At 46.5% G+C, this 20,445-nt stretch overlaps 1 protein-coding gene across 4 annotated transcripts in view; it reads left to right on the forward strand.

The window, feature by feature from the left end:
- Positions 1-12,797: 12,797 nt before the first annotated feature.
- Positions 12,798-20,445, forward strand: part of LOC149271643 (neurotrophic factor BDNF precursor form) — a 111,524-nt gene continuing 103,876 nt past the window's right edge. The window contains exon 1 of one of the 4 annotated variants that reach the window (XM_089507244.1): positions 12,798-12,939. In XM_089507244.1, coding sequence (XP_089363370.1) covers positions 12,937-12,939 — 3 coding nt within the window. In that variant the 5' untranslated portion in view covers positions 12,798-12,936. Of the gene's footprint in view, positions 12,940-13,254; positions 13,306-14,241; positions 14,272-17,454; positions 17,602-20,445 lie in introns of those variants that run through there. The other 3 variants (XM_089507248.1, XM_089507247.1, XM_089507250.1) reach the window with 3 other exon arrangements.

Consider the following 20,445-nt stretch of genomic DNA (forward strand, 5'->3'; position numbering starts at 1 on the left):
TCTTTTAAAATGTGCTGCTTTTATCTTTAACATTCTGTCCCAATGACATTTCTTTCTTCCCTTTATGCTGTCACGTCTTTCTTTCTCAGACTTATCTCCTTCTGATCTCATGGACCTCCTTTTGATTGTAATGCTTCACATTTCATGTTCTCTTCTGTCCGCCTCATAATTTGTTTAATCATGGGATTAAAATTTCCCTTTTTGTCCATCAGGTTTCTGTCCCTTCAGCTGAAGAAACAACATGATGAGGGAAAAACATGGATTCCCCCCCCCCCAATTATTCCTTTAAGCGTCCAGAAATTTAAATAAAAGTTTCATATTTTTTGTTATGTGGAAGAATAACATCTCAACAGTAGTACTGGTGTTGAACTCAACATAAAGCAGAAGGTGAGGTGAAATGGGAAGCATAAGATATTGTCTTCTACCAGGTAAAGACTATTTGTTCTTCCAGCCCAGTAATGTCTAAATATCTGAATGGAAGAAGTTTTCCAAGATCTCACACATATTACTTGCTAGGCCACCCTTTCATACTGAAAGAAATCTGAACCTCACACTCTTCTTTGTGCAATGTGAGTGTTTTACTGCAGAGAGTGCATCTATACTACAAACAATGCAGCTTGCCACCACTGTCAGTGCTGTAGCTCTATCCTATGGAATCTTGGGATTTGTAGTTTTACAAGGTCTTTATCTTTGTCAAAGAGTGCTGGTGCTCAGAAAACTACAAATCCTAGATTCTGTAGGATAGAGCCATGACAATTAAAGTGATGTCAAACAGCATTATTTTTACAGTGACCTGGAGGACAGAGTGGCCTGAGTAAAGTGAAGGGAGGGACAAATCACTCTCCTCCTCTTAAGCCTTTCAGATAGCCCCCACAGCTACTGAAAACCATGGGGAGGGGTATGTTTTCTCTAAAAAGGGATGGAGTCAAGAGGATACTATGGATTTCATTACACGTTTTGCATAATTTCAGCACTGCATGGGCAATTGTGAGCCATCAGTCTTCCTCCTTCTCCCAGCAACCTCTCCAGCTCCTTGTAATGTATGGGGTGCGGGTGGGGAGTATAAGAGGACCTGTTGAGTTGTTGGATGAACTTTGGAAGAGGTCCTTCAAAATCAAGCAGTCCATTAAAAGCAGATCCCTATAAAACTAACCTAATAAGTCTACAAAAGTTCTTCTGTCATGTCAAAAATCATTAACACATTGTATTTAGTCCAGTAATAAGTCCAAATTAGATTAACAAAAACTCAGTACACCAGGCTATGTCCAAATGATATAAAAGTAGCATTTATGTTGGCACTCTAACCAGTGGTATATGTTAGACTATGATAGTGGTGAACTTGCAAAACTGCCTTGGGCATTGAGAGGACTGTTTGGGAGAATAAGAAATAATGTGATGAGTTATGAGTATTCACTTGTGCTGGCAGTCATGCATATATTGGAAAATGTGGGAGGGATCTTAAGTCCAGCTACTTGTTCTATACATTGCACAGTAATACTATTATTAGGTCAACCAAAAAGCACAAAATATGTTATAGTGAAGTTGCTTCATATATTCATGGCTTTTGAGTTCTGCATTTGTGCCTAAACCAAACGTACAATACCATCCTCAGTTTATTTACACAATGCTCTCTATCACTGATCAGTTTTCAGCCCTACATTAAAACATGTTCCCATGAACCACAACGCAAGTCAGCCCCCTATTCCATTAAGAAAGGCACAGTCCTCCAATGAAAGAGGTGTGCAAAAACTGAGTGAACTACTGCAGGAAGATTCCAGGATTTTCCTCATTCTTTGAAAGGCAGCAGCCGTCTGATAAGCAATGAATGCATAATCTGTGGCCCAGAACCACACGCATAATCCCCTTATGTGTGCCTCCTTGTTTCCTGTGCGTGTGTGTGTTTGTGTATTTGCAGACATGTACAACTCCTCCCCACGCCAACCAGCACTAATGTAACTTTCAGGACTGAAAAGGTTTTACACTACTGTGGTAGGTCAACAAGACTCTACTCAGCCATTCTGTGATTTCCTTGTTCAATTTTTATGATATAGTTCCTCAAAACATTACTTCAAGTATTAGGAATATAGGTATTATTTGTTCAAATTACATTTTGTGTTCTTGAAAGCACAGTCTCATTCAAGACCTGGATCCATTATTCCCAGCTCACTCAGAACCCGCCATGGCCGGTCTCTTCCCAACCCTGGAATTCTGATATTGGTGGGGAGGAAGGAGGAAGGAGACATGCCAGGCATGCTGGAAGAATCTCCATGTCCAAAGGATCTACAGCTTTCCTTGTGCTCTGATCCACCCCCAAACCACTTCTGGGCTACATCAGCATGATCCCAACGAAGTGTTTGGCATTCCAGAGGAAGTCTTCAACCTCAGGACATTCCATAGTGAAGAATAGGATTGCCTTGTGATTGTTGGTATTCAGTACAGCTAAGAATAAATATATAATCTTCTTAAAATAATTGTATACATTGGAAATGTAAACATCTGTTTATATGCATCCGTAGTGGATGTATTCACAGATGCTTTTTTAAAAAATCCACAAGAGACATATAAACCGAATAACTGAGTATCATTTTATTTTTAATCCAAACCCAATGCCATTAGATCTTTTCCATTCTCTTGTACCAAAATCATACCAGCTCATTTGTTGGAAGGCAGCAATAATTATTATTGCTATAGCCTGGGAAACTGCAAAGTTAATTACATGTAAAGAATGGATTAATGAGCCTGGCAAGCAATACAATTAATTTTTTTAAAAATAGCAAGATAGAGAAAAAAAGGAGATAGTGGAAACCAAAAATGTTGAATAATGGAATCCATTTATTGAATACTGGAAAGCAAACTACAGACTGGAAATTAGTATTTATTCATGATTCATTATTTCCTAATTATTTAATTCATTTTGTGCATGAAATGTTTGTATAAAACTAAGATATCTTCCTGCTTCATTACTTCTCCATTTTACTAATTTATAAATGTATATCTATTTGTGTGTAAGGTATTGGTTATTTCTCACTGTTTATTCACTGCTTTTCAACTAATTAATTTTCTTTAGTGCTAATTCCCTAAAAGGTTTTGTGTAAAAAGTATCATGCACTAGATATTGCAGTGGTGCATATTATTGTATTAACTTATAAATACAGTTAATACAATAAATTACATATTAAAGCTTATCTTGTGATGATGATACCTTCATTGGGCCAACCCAGCGATATAAAATACAGAAGGCTAGTATTCAGCGCCAGCAGGCTTCTTCATCAGGGGAAAATGGTTAAATTGCAGACTGGGACCTGTTTTATGCCTTTCTTCCTGGTCAATCTGTGGCCATGTGGGTGACCCCTCACCCTTCTTTGCTTAAACACACTACCTGTAAAATCTCCTCAAAAATGTACATGCTGTGACCACCACACCATCACTTTCCTTCCCCTGCATACTATTTTACCATCTTTAACTGATAAAGAAACCTGTAGGCTTCAAAGCTAACAATGCATTTTCCTCTTTGGGTTGGCCCAGTATCATCACAAGATGGATTTTTTTTCTTTGTTTCATTTATGGCCAGCATAGCTACTCTGAGACTTATACCAAAATAGTGACCAGTATTTCCTCGTGTGGAGAATTCTAAGCTAAGAGGAATATTTTGTGGAGGGGATACAATTGTACCTGCTTTGAAATATATCTGTTTGTCCTCAGGTAAAAACTACTGAGCTGGTGACTTAATCCTAGTTACTTTTTCCCACAAGAAAGGTTTTAAACCAAGGAGATGATGCAAAAAAGACCCACAACAGATTGGCTAGTGTTTCTCTTCCTTAACAAGAATTCACATAACAAGAATATTAATCTTTCTTTCAAAAGGTATTTCCATCTCTCCTCCTCTCAAGAGGCTTTGTTTCTAGCTAGGGAGAAGCCAGTGTGGTGCAATGGTTGAGCATTGGACCAGTTCTGGAGACCAGGATTTGAATCCCCAGTCAGCCATAGAAATCTATGATGTGATCTTGGGCAAGTAACACCCTCTCGGCTTCAGAAAACCCCATGATAGGTTCACTGTAAGGCCACCATAGGTCTGAAATGACTTGCACACAATAACAATAATAGGGATAGGTTGTTTTTTCATTTTTGAGCAGAGTTTGCCAAAAGGTTTAAAATTTGAACATGCATGAAAAGCAAAACAGATAGATTTGCCCATCCTTATTTCCAACAGACTTTGTAGAAGTCAGGAAGGCTGGGATTTACTAAACATGCTCTTTATAAAAAAAGGGACCAGAATAATTTCTCCTTTGATTCCTATAATTAATTCAACAATTCAAGTTAAGGTAAGAAATGGCAGCACAGAATATTTTTCCTTCTTCTGGCAGCAAAAAGGGTGAGGGAAGCATTTGTATCATTGTTGGGTATTGATTGCTCCAAACTGCCTACCATTTCAGAGGCCTTACTTTACCCATCCATGAACTACAATAACTATAATGAATTAGAAGAATTTAGGAAGGATGGGCAACACGATTGGGCATTCAAAGGGATTGATGGGGAAAGGTGCATCACAAAGAGACATCCTGGTATGATAGTGAGCCAGTTTATTGTTTCATGAAGAAACAAATAGTACAAGGGCTAGATCTGGGGCTGGCAACTTCCAGCTACTTTAGACCTACAGCTTCCATCAGACGTTGCCAGCACACATCCGATAGTGAGGGATGATGGGAGAAATTGAGGTCTTCAGATGATCAGACCACCTAAAGTAGGAGTGAATAACTATGAACAGGGCAGGGGGCATTTTTCCTTCTTGTGCCTTTTGAGAGGGCTACAGAAGTGCATTTCGGTACACCTGAAGAAACATCACATCACGTCTGGCTGCCATGTTGGCTGATTTTCAGCTGCTTTTAAAAAATTGTCTGTTGGGAGGGTTGGAGGCCCAATGGAACAAACTTTTGTCTTTTTAGGGAGGGTTGGGAGATTGGGGGTGGGCTGGAGACAAAAATCACCCAAAAATCAGCCTTAAAAATCACTTCATTGTGGGGACTTCGGGAGCTTCTGGGGGTTCACAGGCCCTATTTAAAGGCCCCAGGGGCCTGAAGGTTACAGTTTGCTCACTCCTAACCTAAAGAAAAGGAATTAAATGCAGTGGCATCTCAAGGGTGATGCTGGAGGTTCAGGCTGCATCAGGTGACACGAAGATGAAACACCACTGATCTCCAAACATCTGCCTTTAGCCAGAGACAGGTTGTGGCATTCACCTGTGTCCCATTAAAATGCAGAAAAGATGGTGTGAATGGGGTAAGGCTTAATGGGAGGAGAAAGGAGAGGGCTCAGGGTTTTTTAAATTAAAATTTAAAATTTCAAAAAAAATCATTTTAATTTAAAAAATAAAATATATATTTTTACAAAATTCTTTAAAAACGTCACATTTTACCAAGTTTTCACTTTAAGCACCTGAAACTATGTATATGTAAATATGTAAACTATGTTTATGTAAATACATTTAGGCTGTGTACATGATATTGTAATTTCAAAGTAATTAATGGTGCTAATTGTTTATGTCACAACTATTGCTATTACATTCAGTGATATATGGAAATTTATGAGTAATGTTAGTACAAAAAACATTACTAAGAATTCTATATGGTATGGTATGGGAGGAGGTCAATGGGGGAGGTGAGACCATGAGTTACCAGCCCTAGTGACACCACTGATTCACACCACGTGAGATTCAAATGGTGACCCTTTGGTTGGTTGAAACTTTTTACAACTACTTCTTCAAAGGATATCCAGAGTCATTAATGAGCACATGGCTAGAGGTGCCAAGCCAATAGTGTCCATAGAAGCAAGGAAGTGGGGACTGAGTGAAATTCAGCCCAAGGCTTGAAAATCTCAGAAGATTTTTTTCCTCAGCTAAGAATGTGAGACTTTAATATCTGTATGTCTGGACTTGTTTTTATGAGATTGCTGCTTTAAATTTGATGGCATTTTTTGGGTAATGCTAACTTGTTCTGCTTTATTGTACTGATTTTCTTTATTTTGACTTTAGTCTTTAAAGTGTTCTGGGTGCCATTTCTGCATATGATTGGTGTAGAAACAAACACATTCACAGAAAATGAATCTATGGAGACCAGAACCATATCTGTATCTCTTTTGTACTAAGAGTCTCACCTGTGAGGCAGCATTCAAATATAGAGATTAAAGAAAGCAACAATGCTGGGAAACATCTTAATTGTTTGTGATTCAGTAGAACATGAATGCCCTTGTTGAGAAAGAACTTCTGGATTTCTAATGGAGAAACAAAAGAGGCTCCAATCAAGAGCCAAGCTTGAAAATGGTTGCTTTCTTGGACCACAACTTCTAGAAACCCTTAACTTTATTGTTTATGGTTTATGGGAGTTATAATCCAAAAAGCTCTGATCAAGGGCATTGTTGAGAAGGGGACAAAAGCCATACTGGATTTCTAATGTACAAGCTACATCTATGAGAAAGAATAGAACCCAGAAGTCTAGGATCCCATGAGTGCTATTTTATGGCTGAAAAACCATAAGTCGTAACATGAATAGGCAGTTCAGTTTAATTGAACTGGTCACTAACAATAGCCCTATTCATAAACAGTTCCTGTACACTAGCTTTGCAAAGGACTGTGTGTATTGCCATCTTCTCCAAGGCACACTACATAGAGAGGCACTGGATTATAACTTTTCTATGCACCAACACTGCAATTTTCCAATGAGCCTAGGGCAGTAAGAAAGTGATAGTGTGGGGGTAAATATAATAGTTAAGAGAAATACTACTCCAGTTGGCTGTATTGTCCCAACTACAACAACTCCCTGAGTCCCATATCTCTAACCTTACCTACTCCTGTAATGTTTTTGCAAAAGTAATTTTGTGCTATTGAGGCAACCCATTTTAGATCATATCATAATCTAATTATAGATTGTAATCTATGAATTCAGGGATATGGAAGATGTGGCCCTCCAGATGTCATTGGAAGACAACTCGCAATATCCCTGATCATTGGCTATCCTGGCTAAAGGTGATAGGAGTTGTAATCCAGCAACATCTGGACAGCCACATCTTCCCTACCACTACAATACCTGAAGACAATTTACTAAAAGGTCTATTCAGTTATGGAAGAAGAAAGCCAAAAAATCTTGAAACCTACTGTCATTATTGATGTCTAATACAAACTTCTGGTATCCCATTCCCCACTGTCACCCCGAGGAAAGCACATTTTGGATAATGTATTTGTTTATAAAAAGTTATATTAATTTGCACAGAAAAAAATGTTTCAGTCTTGTATGCTATAGACATGATTGTTGGAATATTGTGGGGGTTTTATTTGTTGTTTTTTGGACCTAGGATCTTCATAGAATAATACCTTTTTTTCTTCTCTGTTCTCTAAATTATTAACAAGGTGACTGAGAACAAAAGAAGTAAAGATTTTATTTATTATGGTGGACGGTTTTTGCACAGTCTCTTCCAGTGGCTGAGAAGTGGTCAGTAAGGTTCCATTTTTAGGGCATTATGTCTACTGTCTACATTATACTGATTTCTCTATGGCTCACTATGGATATTTGTCTTGGAAGCTTACTCTGTTTTGCTTTGCCTTCCAGACAAAGGTCTTTGTTGCATCCACAGCTTCAGAGTCTGGTGTGGGTGAGGTTGGCATATGCCACGGGCTATTTTCTTCCACACAGAAGGACATGAGCAAATTCTATTTGAAATCAGTTTGAAATCATGGGGCCTAAGTGTTTATAAATGTGTGGGATTAGCCTGAAAGCAATGGGTGGGTAGTCTGTAAACAAGCATCTTGGAGACAGTCGGCATTTTCTGTCATTGTTTTTGGAAGGCATCAAATTTTACCAATGGACTTAAGATTCTGTTTCTGACTGAATTTTTCTTTAATCCCATTTAATTCTTCCTGCAATCTTAATTCATCCCACCTCCATTTCTACCAAACACTTTATAACAAACCTTTGACTTCAAGAAATAGTCTTTGTTTCCTCATCTTTTTTTCAAGTCCAAGGGGAAAAAAGAACTCAAAATAAATAGGGAAATTAAGTATTAAAATTAAAATTTACAAATTTGTTTAAATCATATTGGGGTTCTTTTCCTTTCCTTTCCTTCTTTCTGTTCATTTGCTTTCTTTCTCGATCTCTCTGTCTTCTTCAGTCTCTTCATGAGATACTGCAGTTTGATCAAGCTGCTGGTAGAGAATGATTCATAGCTTGATATTTTGTTATCATCAAATACATGGAAAGTTTTCCGTTCGTAATATAAATAAATATTTGTGTTATTTGCATCTAATGGAGAGCATGCAACAGGTTTCTTGTTCTGTTTGTTCCAGTATCCAAACTGATGGTCAAAGGAAGAATAATCAGATTATTGTTCACTAAAAGGAATAAATAACAGCTGGTATTGCAGTAGGCACTGATATAGCATAGGAAATAGCTAGTCCTTCTCAGCACAAGCCTCAGGCATACTGATTAAAATGACCAACAGCATCAAGGGATGAGTTGTCTTTTTAATGGGAACCAATAAGTGGAAAGTCAAAAATACTGTCACTATTAAAATGACAGAATATCAAATGAATGCTGCTGTAGGTTGGGGGGCTATATAGATGATCTTGCCATCAATGGTACTGTCTACTACCTTGGGGTAGAAGACCCATTTAGTAGAATGAATGGAGGACCCATCAAACACCCTAATCCTGGCTGGATGTGAGAGAAGAGAAGCACCTCACCATCTAAAGAGGCCCCCACTCATAAGCTCACTAAGTGAAATGCCACACTTGGATGGTGGTAGAGTGATGCACATTACCATCTAACAGTATTTGTTGCATCAATGGCTTCAGAGTCTGGTGTGGGTGACTATTAGGTCCAGAGTCTAAAACAAGGGATGGCCAACTGTGGATGAGTGGCAATATTTTATTTTATTTTATTTTGTCTCCGAAACTTCCAAAATCCCCCCCCCCAAAGTAACTAGTAGTCTATTTCTGGGTCAAAAATATAACTTTTTGAAGGAAAAAAAAGTATTCAATATTCCATGGGGAGAGAGCCCAATCTATTTATAACCTGAATTGACACTCTTCCTGGAGACATCCAGGGGAGAGAGAGAGAAATCCCCCTTGGGAGACTGAGAAAAGTGTGTGTGTGGGGGGGTAGTATCACAGAGAACATGGCAGGAGATCCATAACAAGACCCAGAGCAAGACTTTGCCCACCCTGGTAAAAATGATCCAATTGGACCACAGCTTCTGGGGCTTGGTTCTATGGTTCCCAACTTTGGCCCTCCCAAATATTTTAGACTCCAAATTCCTGACCATTGGCCATGCTGGCTGGAGCATCTGGGATCTGAAGTCCAACAACCTCGCAAGGGCCAAAGGCTGAGCATCACCACTCTAGATGTCTTTTCCCTGATGAATTTCCTAGTCATGTCCAAACCTCAAGTTTATTTTACCAGGAGTTTTAGGGAGCTGCAGCCCACTTCATCTGATGCCCTTGCAAAATGGTACTTGCTCTTAACCTATTTCCCACTTTGACAGGAGGGAGGCTTGCATGGCCTTTTCCTACTGTGGATGCCCACTCTCACCTTGAGCTCTGCAAAGTAGTAAGAAGGCAATTGCTTCTGTTGTGTGCTTTCAAGTCATCCCTGTCTCATGGCATTCCTATGGCCAACCTGTCAGGGGACTTTCTTGCAATGAAGTCCACACTCAGTGGAACTTGCATCTATCATGTTTAATAAGATCAGGCTGCGAGAGCAGCTGGGAATATGGGGCACTTGTTGTATGCCTTCAAGTTGACTCTATGTTGACCCTATCATAGGGTTTTTTTGGCCAGGTTTATTCAAGAGAGGTTTACCATTGCCTTCATTCAGAGGGTGACCAAAATGGTGAAAGGTCTGGAGCTATGCCTTATGGGCAGCAATTTAGGGAGCTGGGGATGTTTAGCCTGGAGCAGAGAAGGTTAAGAGGTGATCTGATAGCCGTGTTTAAGTATTTAAAGGAGTGTTATCTAGAGACTGAAGCAAGCTTGTTTTCTGCTGCTCCAGAGAATAAGACACAATGCAGCAATGGATGGAAGCTACAGGAAAAGAGATTCCACCTCAACATCAGGATGAACTTCCTGACAGTTAGAGATGTCTGAGAGTGGAACACACTCCCTAGGAGAGTGGTGGAGTCTCCGTCTTTGGAGGTCTTTAAACAGGGGTGCTTTGGCTGTGAGTTCCTGCATGGCAGTGGTTTAGACTGTGTGGCCCTTGATGGTCTCTTCCAACTAGGTTTCTGTAATTCTACGGCCATGTGCCTTCCAGTTGACTCTGACTTATGGCGACCCTATCAGAGGTGTTTCTTGGCCAGATTTATTCAGGAGAGGTATGCCATTGTCTTGCTCTATAGGCTGAGAAAATGTGACTTGTCCAAGATCACTTTCCATGGCTGAAGGAGGCTGGGACCCTTGGTCTTCTAGTCCAACATTTCCAACTACCCCACCACCATGGACTCCCTAAGGAGACCATGTCAAATATCAAGGGATATATCAAGGGATCCCCCCTTCCCTTCCCTCCCCATGCCCTTCCCTCTCCCGTGTCACGTCCGGAAAGAGCCCCTTCCCCGGTTGTCTGCCAGCCAAAGGGGGCCTGGGAGCCTTTGGATGCAGGCTAAGGCTCCCTAATGGGAGTAAGGCAGGCGCTGCGTAGGCACAGACGGGAAAGCAAGAGCCTGAGGGCTCCTAGATCCCCCTGGCTCCCTTGGGAGGCTTGGGCAGGCTTTCCTTCCCAGGTGCCAAGGTGGCTCCAGCCAAGGCTCCTTTCTCACATATACAGCCCTCCTGGAGGGCATCCGCCCGACGGAAACTTTGCACAGACTTTCCCTCAAGAGGAGCCTCCTTTAGTGGCTCCCAAACTTTGGTCCTTTTGGAGTTTAGCTCCCAGAAATCCTGACCTTTTCCCAAGCTGACTGGGGCCTCTGGAAGCTGAAATCCAACATACCTGAAGGACCAAAGTTTGGGAAATTTAAATCATCATCATCACCATCATCACCATCATCATCATCACCACTACCAACATCATCATCATCACTAATTACTGCTGTTACTACTACTACAACTACAACTACTACTTTGTTTTTTGTGCGTCTTCAAGTCGTTTCGGAGTTACCCTATTCTGGGGTTTTCTTGGTCAAGTTTCTTCAGAGGTTGTTGTTTTGCCATGGACGTCCTCTGAGGCTGAGAGAGTGTGACTCGGCCAAGGCCACCCAGTGGGTTTCATGGCCGAGCTGGGAATCAAACCCTGGTCTCCAGCGTCCTCTAGTCCAACACTCCAACCACTACTACTACTAGAGTACTGCAGTATTGCTTGCCTCTTCGGAGGGATGCCAGAGGCGAGGCGGTCTTTAACTTAGCCATTCGGTGGGGCAGCCAACCTCTAACACTAACACACACACACACTTCATCCTTTTCCTTCCCATCGTTGCCCTGCAGTTAATGGCTCTTTTGCAACTTTCTGGCTCAGTGGTCGCGGAATGCCCCCCTGGGAAGACACCGATCACCCCGAGGGAGCCTAAGAATGCGATCCTAGAGGGAGGAAGACTCACCGATGGACTTCATAGTCTTTCCCTGCCAGATCCAGGCAAGTAGGCGCACGCAAGCAAACCAGCAACACACACACACACACACACACACACACACACCAGAGTCCCTCAAAGAATCAGTCCTTTCTGTGCCTCTGCAGGTGAATGTAAATAGAGACACGCGGCGGCGAAGGAAGCACCTGTCTCTCTATCTCTCTCTTTGTTGAGGGAGGGTGTTTGTGTATTTGTGTGTGTGTGTGGGGGGGTGTATGGTGTGTGTGTGTGTGTGTGTGTGTGTGTGTGTGTCTCCATTCACCATCTGCCCAGCTTGGCTGACTGTCTGACGTTTCCCTTTCGAGCCCTGCCACCTGCGTAGCTCCTCGGATGCAACAAGTCCCTGGAGTGAAAGAAAGAAAGAAAGAAAGAAAGAAGGAAAGAAAGAAAGAAAGAAAGAAAGAAAGAAAGAAATAAAGGGAAGGAGGGAGTAGGAAAGGAAAGCGAGAGAAAGAGAAGGAGAAAGAGGGGAGGGGAGACTGGGAAAAGTGGAGGAGAAACTGGTCCTTCCTTACCTGGGAACCAATGCTTCCCTGCGCAAATCGAGAAAAAGAAAAGAGAGAAGTGAACTGGACTTAGTAATACACACACACATCCCGCCTTTCCCCAAGGGAATCAAGGCGGGTTACAGAGTGAAGTCGTCATTTCTTTCTGTCTGTCTTTCTTTCTCCATGTTGCGAGCGTTGCCTGAGTGTTGGGGGAAAAACTTGGACGGGGAAAGTTTGCAAAGTGTGGGGAGGGGGCGTTAAAGAGAGGGAAGGGATAGAAAGAAAGAGAGAGAGGGAGGGTCAGCTCACACGCACACACTTACACACACACACACACAGAGAGAGAGAGAGAGAGAGAGAGAGCCCAGGCTAGTTGTGGCTGTATCTGGTTGCGCATCCTTTTCCTCCTCCATGAAAAGCACGTAAGAAGACGATACCCAAAAGAGGGGGGGGGGGGAGGCAGGGAAACGTGTCGGTGAGCTCAGGCGTTTGCGTAAATGGAGATCGGCGGTGTGGTGTGTGTGTGTGTGTGTGGTGTGTGTGTAGTTTAAAAGCCAGGCGAAGAGCCCGCGCCACCTCCCTGCCCTGGGCTGGCTTCCTCCTCTCCTTCTCCCCGTAGTAGTAGTCCCGAGGTGGCGGCGGCGGCGGCGGGTGCGGGTGCGGGGGGCTGGAGGCGATGCAGAAGTCAGCCCAAGTGGTGGGCGATCCACTGAGCCAGGCTCAACTTCTCACATGATGACTTCAAACGAGGCGCACTCCCTCCCGGCACCCTCGCTCCGCCGCCACTCCGGCTTCTAAGGCACCGGCGCTCCGCACCCACCGACCCACTCGCGGACAGGGAGCCATGGTGAGTCCGGGGGGGGGCTCGGGGGGGTATTATCGTGGTTTGTAGAGAGGTGCACCAAGAGGGGGGGGGGCTGCTGCCTGACAACAGGAGTTCAGAGATCATCTCCTCCCCATAACCTTTTCTTCCTCCCCTCTCCTTTGAGTCGGGCTTCCTCCAGCACTTTCATTTCACCAGGCAGAAAACCCAGCAGGGAAGGAAGGAAGGAAGGAAGGAAGGAAGGGGGGAAAGAAGGAAGGAAAGGAAAGCGGTTGCGCTTCTTGAAGATCCTCCAAGTTGGATGGCCAAGCTTGGGCAGGCTTTGGGAGATCGCAAGCTGCGCCTCATAAGAAACTTGGAGGAGCGGGCTTTTCTCCTGGGGAGCTCCGGGTGCGTTGCGCCTTGCTAATTGTTATTGTTGTTGTTGTTAATTGTTGTTATTATTATTATTATTCCGATTCTCCCTGCCTTGCTTTCTTGGTTTGGGATGAAGAAGGATGAAGAGGGATGGAGGGTTCTGGGTGACCTGCGCATTTTCTTGACCCTCCGGGAAGGAAATGGCGTTGGAGAGGATGCTGGTGGGAAGGAGGGGTGCCCTGAGTGATAGGGAAGAGGGGGCCGGGGCTGGGGGTCTCTCTCTGTCTCTCCCCCCCCCCACCCGTCCGACATGTGCTCTTCTTCTATTTCCAGCCCGGCTTTGGAGGGCCAAGGCACTTCCACGTGACGAAGCCTAAGGAAAATAGAGGGGGGGGGGCAGGAGGGGAGGGGAGGGGAGGCTCAGACCCTCTCCGGTGACTCTTGATGGAAATGTAAATGATAGACCTCTCCTCCCTCCTCCCTCCCCCTCTTTCCCGAAGCCCCGCTGCCGAGCCAAAGGGGTGGGGGTGGGGGGCGGGGGGCCGATGGTTCCCCGGGAGAGCGGCGAGGGCTGGGGCTGCCCGGGTCAGGGCTCTCCCCTCCGGAGAGTGACTCCCCGAGCCCTTAAAAGGCTCCCGCCATACGGATTCCGTCGGGCCAGCAGGCAAGAGCCTCTCAGGCAGAGAAAACAGAGAGAAGGAAGGAAGGAAGAAGGAAGGAAGGGACGACCCAGAGGAGCCGGCTTCTTCCTCCCTCTGTCGCTGCCTCCCTTCCTTCCCAGTGGCTCCGGTGGGCGAGGAGCGGGACGGGGATCGCCTTGAACCCGGAGCCGGGAGCGGGGAAGACCCACAACAACAACAGCCTCAGCCTCAGCCTCAGCCCCTCCTGGAGGCGGGTGGGGGAGCGTTGGCAGCGACGGGGCAGGCAACTTTGGGCGATGCCAGGGCTGCTCCCAGGCGGGATCGTCTAAGCACTGCTCGGGGGCTAGCGGTGACGAAGGTAAGGAGAAGGCGAAGGGGAAGGAGAAGGGACGGGTCGGCTCCCTCCCCAGATTTCAGCCCCCCTCCCGGATCCCTCCTCTGCGCCGGTCTGTGGGAGCGCGGCGGGTCTGGCTGGCCCTCTCTCGGCCGGCGTCCATGGGGGCCCTCTGGGCGGCCGAGCGGAGGAGGCGAGGCAAGGTAGCAGGAGGGCGGCCCCGGGAAGAAGGAGCCCCTCTTGCCTCCTGCTGGGTTGGTCTGCTCTGGGGCTCTTTGGGGGGCTTATGGAAGGAAGAGAAAGAGGAGGAGGAGGGAGGAAAAGTTCATCTGGAGGGAGGGATGGACTCTGTCCGAGGGGAGAAGGGTCCTCTGTCGCCTCCTGTTTCTCTGCTTTGGGGGCATATGGAAGAAGGAGGGAGGGAGGGAGGGAGGGATGAAAGGTTCATATGGATGGACTCTGTCTGGGGGAGAAGATTGGAGAAGGATCCCCTGTTGTCTCCTGTTTCTTGGGGGGGAGGGGTTGGTCTGCTTTTGGGGTATTATGGAAGAAAGAGGGAGAGGAGGGAGGAAAAGTTCCTCCGGATGGATGGAGAGATGGATTCTGTCCGGGGGAGAGGAGGGGAGAAGGATCCCCTGTTGGCTCCTGTTTGAGTGCTTTTGGGGTCTTATGGAGGAAGATGCTCCAGAACCGGGGAATGGATGCTCAGGCAAAGGGTGCTCATGGCTTACGGAGAGGAGGGAGGGAAGGAAAGGTCCATCTCCTGGAGGGAAGGATGGAGGGCCAAGGCAAAGAGCCCGGGAGGAGGGAAGGCCACCCTGCCCCAAGGTTTCCTCCTGGGTGGGAAGAGACCCCCAAGGCAAGGCAGCCCGACCCTTCTCCCAGTGAGACTGCCTTCCAAACAGGGACGTAGCCAGGATTTTAGGAAGGGGGGGCAGACTAAGTGCCACCATTATAATTGGGCTTTGGTGCGGCGGAGCAGCAGCACACACCATTCATTTTTCTAATGGAAGGGGGGGGGGGTCCGGACCCCAAGCCCCCCCCCCTTGGCTACGTCCCTGTTCCAAAGCGTCGCTAGTTTGATTTCTCTCTCTTTTTCATTTCACCGGAGACTGTTGGAGGAAAGCTCTTGGCAGCCCTCGGGGAACTCCATCCGGCTCGATGCCTCCTGTTCGGAGTCCCTCCCTCCCGCTTTTCCCTCTCTGGCTCCTTCCTACGTAGCAAAGGAGCTAAGAATACAGAGGCTCCGGGCTAAAAATAAGCTCGTTCGGGGACTGGGGGGAGGGAGTCAGCAGTTTGGAAGAGGCAGCGGGATCGGGGGCAGGGGGCGAGGGGAAAAGTGGAGGAGGGGGTGTCTGGGGGAACCCCCACCCCTCTGAGCCTCACCTAGTTTCCCTCTCCCCCCCCCCCCAAAAAAAAAAAGCTGGACTCCTGGCTCCCATCGCAGAGCCCTAGATGACTGCCACTTGAGCGCTGGGTACCACTCCGTCCAGAGATGCTGGAGGGGGACAGGTGGGACGGATGCTCCGGCCAGGAGAGGCGGCCTCCTTCCTCCGCCCCTTGGCGGCTCAGCCCCCTGCCTCCCTTCCCCCTGGGAAGGAGGGAGGGAGGGAGGGAGGGAGGCGCCCCGTGGAGCCGGTCTCTTCCTTGCGCCGGGGAAGGAAGGCGTTGCGTCCTGCAGGAAAGAGGGGAGGAGGGATAGAGGAGTGGACCGAAGAAGGGAGGGAGAAAACGGGAAGGGAAGCCCGGTCCGGCCAGCGGCCTCGCTTTTTGTTCCGGGTCCATCGCGGTTTAGGAAGGGAGGCCAGAGTCCGTCCCTTCCTTTCCTTCCTTTAGCCCTTCTTTCCTTCTTTCTCTTCCTTCTTCCCCTCCTTTATTCTTTTCTTTCATTTCCTCTCCTCTCCTTCCTGCTTTTATTTCCCCTTTCTTTCTTCCTTTCTTTCTTCCTTTCTTTCCTCCCTCCCTCCCTCCCTTTATTCTTTCCTTTCCCTCCCTCCCTCCCTCCTTCCCTTTCCCTTCCTTTCCTTCCCTTTCCCTTCCTTTCCTTTCCCTGCCTCCCTCCCTCCTTTCCCTACCTCCCCTCCTCCCGGGGACCTAGGCAGCTCCTGGGCCGGCCACCACCGTCTCTTCCTCCTCCTCCTCCTCCTCCTTCTCCTGCTGCTCCTCCTCGCGAGCACGTAGCTCAGGGAAGAAGGGAGAATCCCAAGCAGGAGGGCGGCGGGAGGGATGGCTTGCCTCCTTCGTTGCTTGACTGGCAAAGGAAGGAAGGAGGGAGGGAGGGACAGCCGGGGATTTCGCCCCTGGGTGTGGTTGCCCAAGGAGGGGGGGGGAGGCGAAGATGATGAAGGAGAAGCATGTGCCGGTGCCCAGGCGTCCAGGGAACGCGGAGCGGGGCAGACGAGGGTTGGGGGAAGAGAAAGGGGGATCTGGTGGGATCCCATCCAGGGCCAAGGAGGGGAGTCCCCCATCCCTCCCTCCCTCCCTCCCTCCCTCGGTCTATTCTTGGCTTCCCATCCGGGAAGTCCTCCCGGAGAAAGGGATGGAGAGGAGCCTGGCGCAGAGACAGCAGAGCCTGGTCCGGATTTGGGGGAGGGATCGCCTTCCTGATGGAGAAGGAGGAGGAGGGATCGGGACCGGGGGCGGCGGGTGGACGGAGGGGGGTCCTGCTCCGCATCTGATGCAATCCCAAAAGGTGCTGCGAAGGAACTCCAGAGCGGCGGCATCGCCATCGGCATCTCCAGCATCAGCATCCTCCTCCTCCTCCTCCTCCTCCTCATGGCCTTGGAAGAGGGTCTGCGGGGCTGGAAAAAGCTCGCCGGGGAGGCGCTTGGGCAGATTAGCGAAGAGGGAGGGAGCAAAGGCAGAAGCCGCCTTAAAGGCGCCGGGAGCCTGGCTTCCCTTGCCTTCCTCCTGCGGGTCTAAGGCGCGACGATCGAGGAAGAAGGAGGGCCACAGCCTGGACCTCACCCTCTAGCCCCCCCCCCCCCGGCTTCCTTGGGGGGAGGGGAGAGGGGCCTCCCTGGACTGAGGGCACTTGCCGGGAGACAGGGTTGGATTTAGAACTCTAATGATTTCAGACAGATGTATAAAGAGGCCATAAAGTGCGAAAGGCACTTTGTGCATGCTCAGGGTCGCTGATTCCTTCGCCTACAGGGTGGTCAGACGTCCTCCTTTCCCAGGGCATGTCCTACATTCCAGTCTTCTATCCAGGAGGAGTTCCATGATGTCCTCCATTTGGAGCATGACAAAGCAGCACGGGTTGACGTTGACAGGAGTGTGTTTAGCTTGTATTTGGTCGTGGCCTTCCTTTTCCTTGAATGTCCTACATTTGGCGGTGCCTTGTCCTCTTTTGTGGTGAGTCCATCTGCTCGCCCTATTGGCATGGTGCAGCCCAAACTCTGCAACCGGGCTCTGAGGCTTAGTGGCTGCAGTCACACTGGAGAAATAACCCGGTTTGGCACCACCTTAACTCTTTCTGGCTCAAGGCTATGGAATTCTGGGAGTTTGGAGTTTGTTGTGGGCCCAGAGCAGAGCGGAACTCCAACTCCCAGAATTCCATAGCCTTGAGCCAGGGCAGCCTGCGATCAGCACTGGATTTATGCATAACCTAAGACAGCTTTAGGCTAGGCCTTAAACTGCGGCAGACTTTGTTGTTGTATGCCTTCAAGTTCTTTCTAGCTTATGGCGACCTGAAGGCAAACCTATCATGGAGTTTTCTTGGCAAGATTTGTTCACAAGAGGGTGGCCCTTGCCTTCCCTTGAGTGTGAGAGAGTGTGACTTGCCCAGTGGGTTTCATGGCTGGCTTTGCTTGTGTATAATTTTGAGTCCCAGGGTCCACATCTTGACTTTTCAAAATGTGTATAATTTACTTTTTAGATGAATGTTATATAGGGCCACTTAAACTTGTCTAGGGCTACAATACGACTTAATCTGGCCTTGTCTTACATTGCCACATACAGCTCTTTATCCAGTGAACAACGCATTGGAGACATGTATTCTAATCCCACTATCTCCATAGACTTGTTGGTTGGCTGATCATTCTCATCCTTTATATATGGCTATCATGAAATAATGTCACGCAGAAGATGGAGCAAGCTTGTTGTCTGCTGCTCCAGAGACTAAAGGGATTGAAATGGCAAGAAACGAGATTCCACTTAATAATTAGGAAGAACTTTTTGACTGTAAGAGCCGGTCAGCAGAGAACCAGATTGCCACTCTGTTCTGCTTTGATCAGTGGTCAGACCTCACCTGGATTTCTGTGTCAAGTTCTGGACATTAAAGTTCAGGAAGTATATTGACAAAGTGGAGCATATCCAGAGGAGGGCGGCAGATGGTTCTGGAAAGCAAACCCTATGAGGAGCAGCCCAGGGAGATGAGTATCTTTAGCTTGGAGAAGAAAAGACTGAGAGGTGACATAGTCACCAGCTTTAAATATCTGAAGAGATGTCAGGTAGAAGATGAAACAAGCACGTTTTCTGCTGCTGGAGAGACCAGAATACAAGCCTGTGGGTTTACATTTCAAGAGAAGAGACTCCCCCTAAATATTAGAAAGACCTACTTGAGTGTAAGAAATGTTCAGCTAAGGAATCAACTGCCTCCGTGAGTGGACTCTCTTCTCCCTCTTTGGAGGTCTTTAGATGGACTCTAGCTGGGTATTCCTGCATGGGAGAGAGCTGTACTAGATGTTCCTCACAGTCCCTTCTGATTCTATGATTCTAACAACACTGAAAACCCAACCACTGCATGCTTTTGCTGGATTCTGGAGTAAGTCCTGCTCTTGTGGTAGTATCAAAACTTAACTGTCATTCTCTTAATCATGTTCTCTCTCTTTCTCATTCTCTTATTCTGTTTAGTTGAAAATCACCATCCAGTTCTGTTAGGAGTAAAGATGCATTTACAACAGGATAAGGACTGGGTAACTTTCAAGATGTTGTTAGATGGGAACACCCCTCCCCTCTCACCACTGGCTATGCTGGTTAGAGTTGCTAGAGCTGCAGTCCATCAACTTCTAGAGGGCCATACAGTTTCCACTCCTGACTTAAGGCATAGCTTTCCCTCTCAAGTGTTGATGGTGTACAATATACCCAATCTACTCTGTCAGCCCACTGTCTCTTTGCTTTGTCTACCCAAAGTTCTTCTTATTTGAGCTTGTTTTGACCTATTGATGGGACTTGTCATAGCAAAGTAATGGGACTTTCAAATTCAGAGGCAGTATAGCTCCGAGCACAACATGCTCTGGATCAACAGCACAAGAATGCTGTTGATTTTATGTCCTGCTCAAAAATAGTAGTGTGGTGGTAAAACTGCAGGAGGTGATCACAATAATATGCACACCCTTGTGCTGGAAAATATCCCTCATATGGACTGCAACTCTCAGAATCTCTCAGCATGCAGACTGGAAAATTTGGAGAGTTTTAGCTGCAGTTCCGCCTGTCAAACATAATGAGTTTTAATGAAACGTTTTTAGCCACCTAAAACACAGACTTTTAACTTTTAATCAGAAATACAAACAATCTTTTGAAGTGTTATCATTAAAACTGCTAGTATGATGCAGGGATCTCCTCAAACACAACTAATAGTGATAAATTATGAAGGGTTGACACTCATCATGGAGAACCCCTAGGAACACCCAAAATGCAGACAGCTGTCCTGATCCATGCCTAACTTTTATTTCTTCCAAGAGGGAATATTCTGTAAAGCTGTTAATTACTAAATGAAGTTCTAAAGGTCTCAGTGCAGCCTCGAGATGGTCTTTTTATAAAGCTAATGCTCTTAATTACCAAATGAAGACCAAGTCCTCCCAATATACGTTGCATTATAGTATAAGCAGCTCACAACACTATACAGTTGAAGGAGAAATCATTCTTAACCCCCCCCCCCCAAGTCATTGTGAAGTTTGCTGCTAAATTCAGAGGGAACATCAGAGCAGGGTAGGAGATAGTCTCATCATGAAAATGCCCTGGCGCTCCACTTGAGGAAACAGTGTCTACTTGATCTCCCCCCCCCCCCCCCGCCTCAATTTCATTCTCTGATTTCGTGTAGAATTTAAGAGTCTTTTTCTTGGGTCCTTCTCTTGACAGACCAAGAAGGATCCACCAGTTACCCTGGCTTTTAAGTTGAAGACATTGTGATTCCTGCTCCACAAAACATCCTGGAGCAGCATCCATTACACCACTGCATGTCTTTTGTCCACTACA

The sequence above is a fragment of the Sceloporus occidentalis genome, unplaced genomic scaffold (genome assembly GCF_023333645.1).
Source record: "Sceloporus occidentalis isolate IW3139 unplaced genomic scaffold, rSceOcc1.0.p SCAF_479, whole genome shotgun sequence".
Classification (NCBI taxonomy): domain Eukaryota; kingdom Metazoa; phylum Chordata; class Lepidosauria; order Squamata; family Phrynosomatidae; genus Sceloporus; species Sceloporus occidentalis.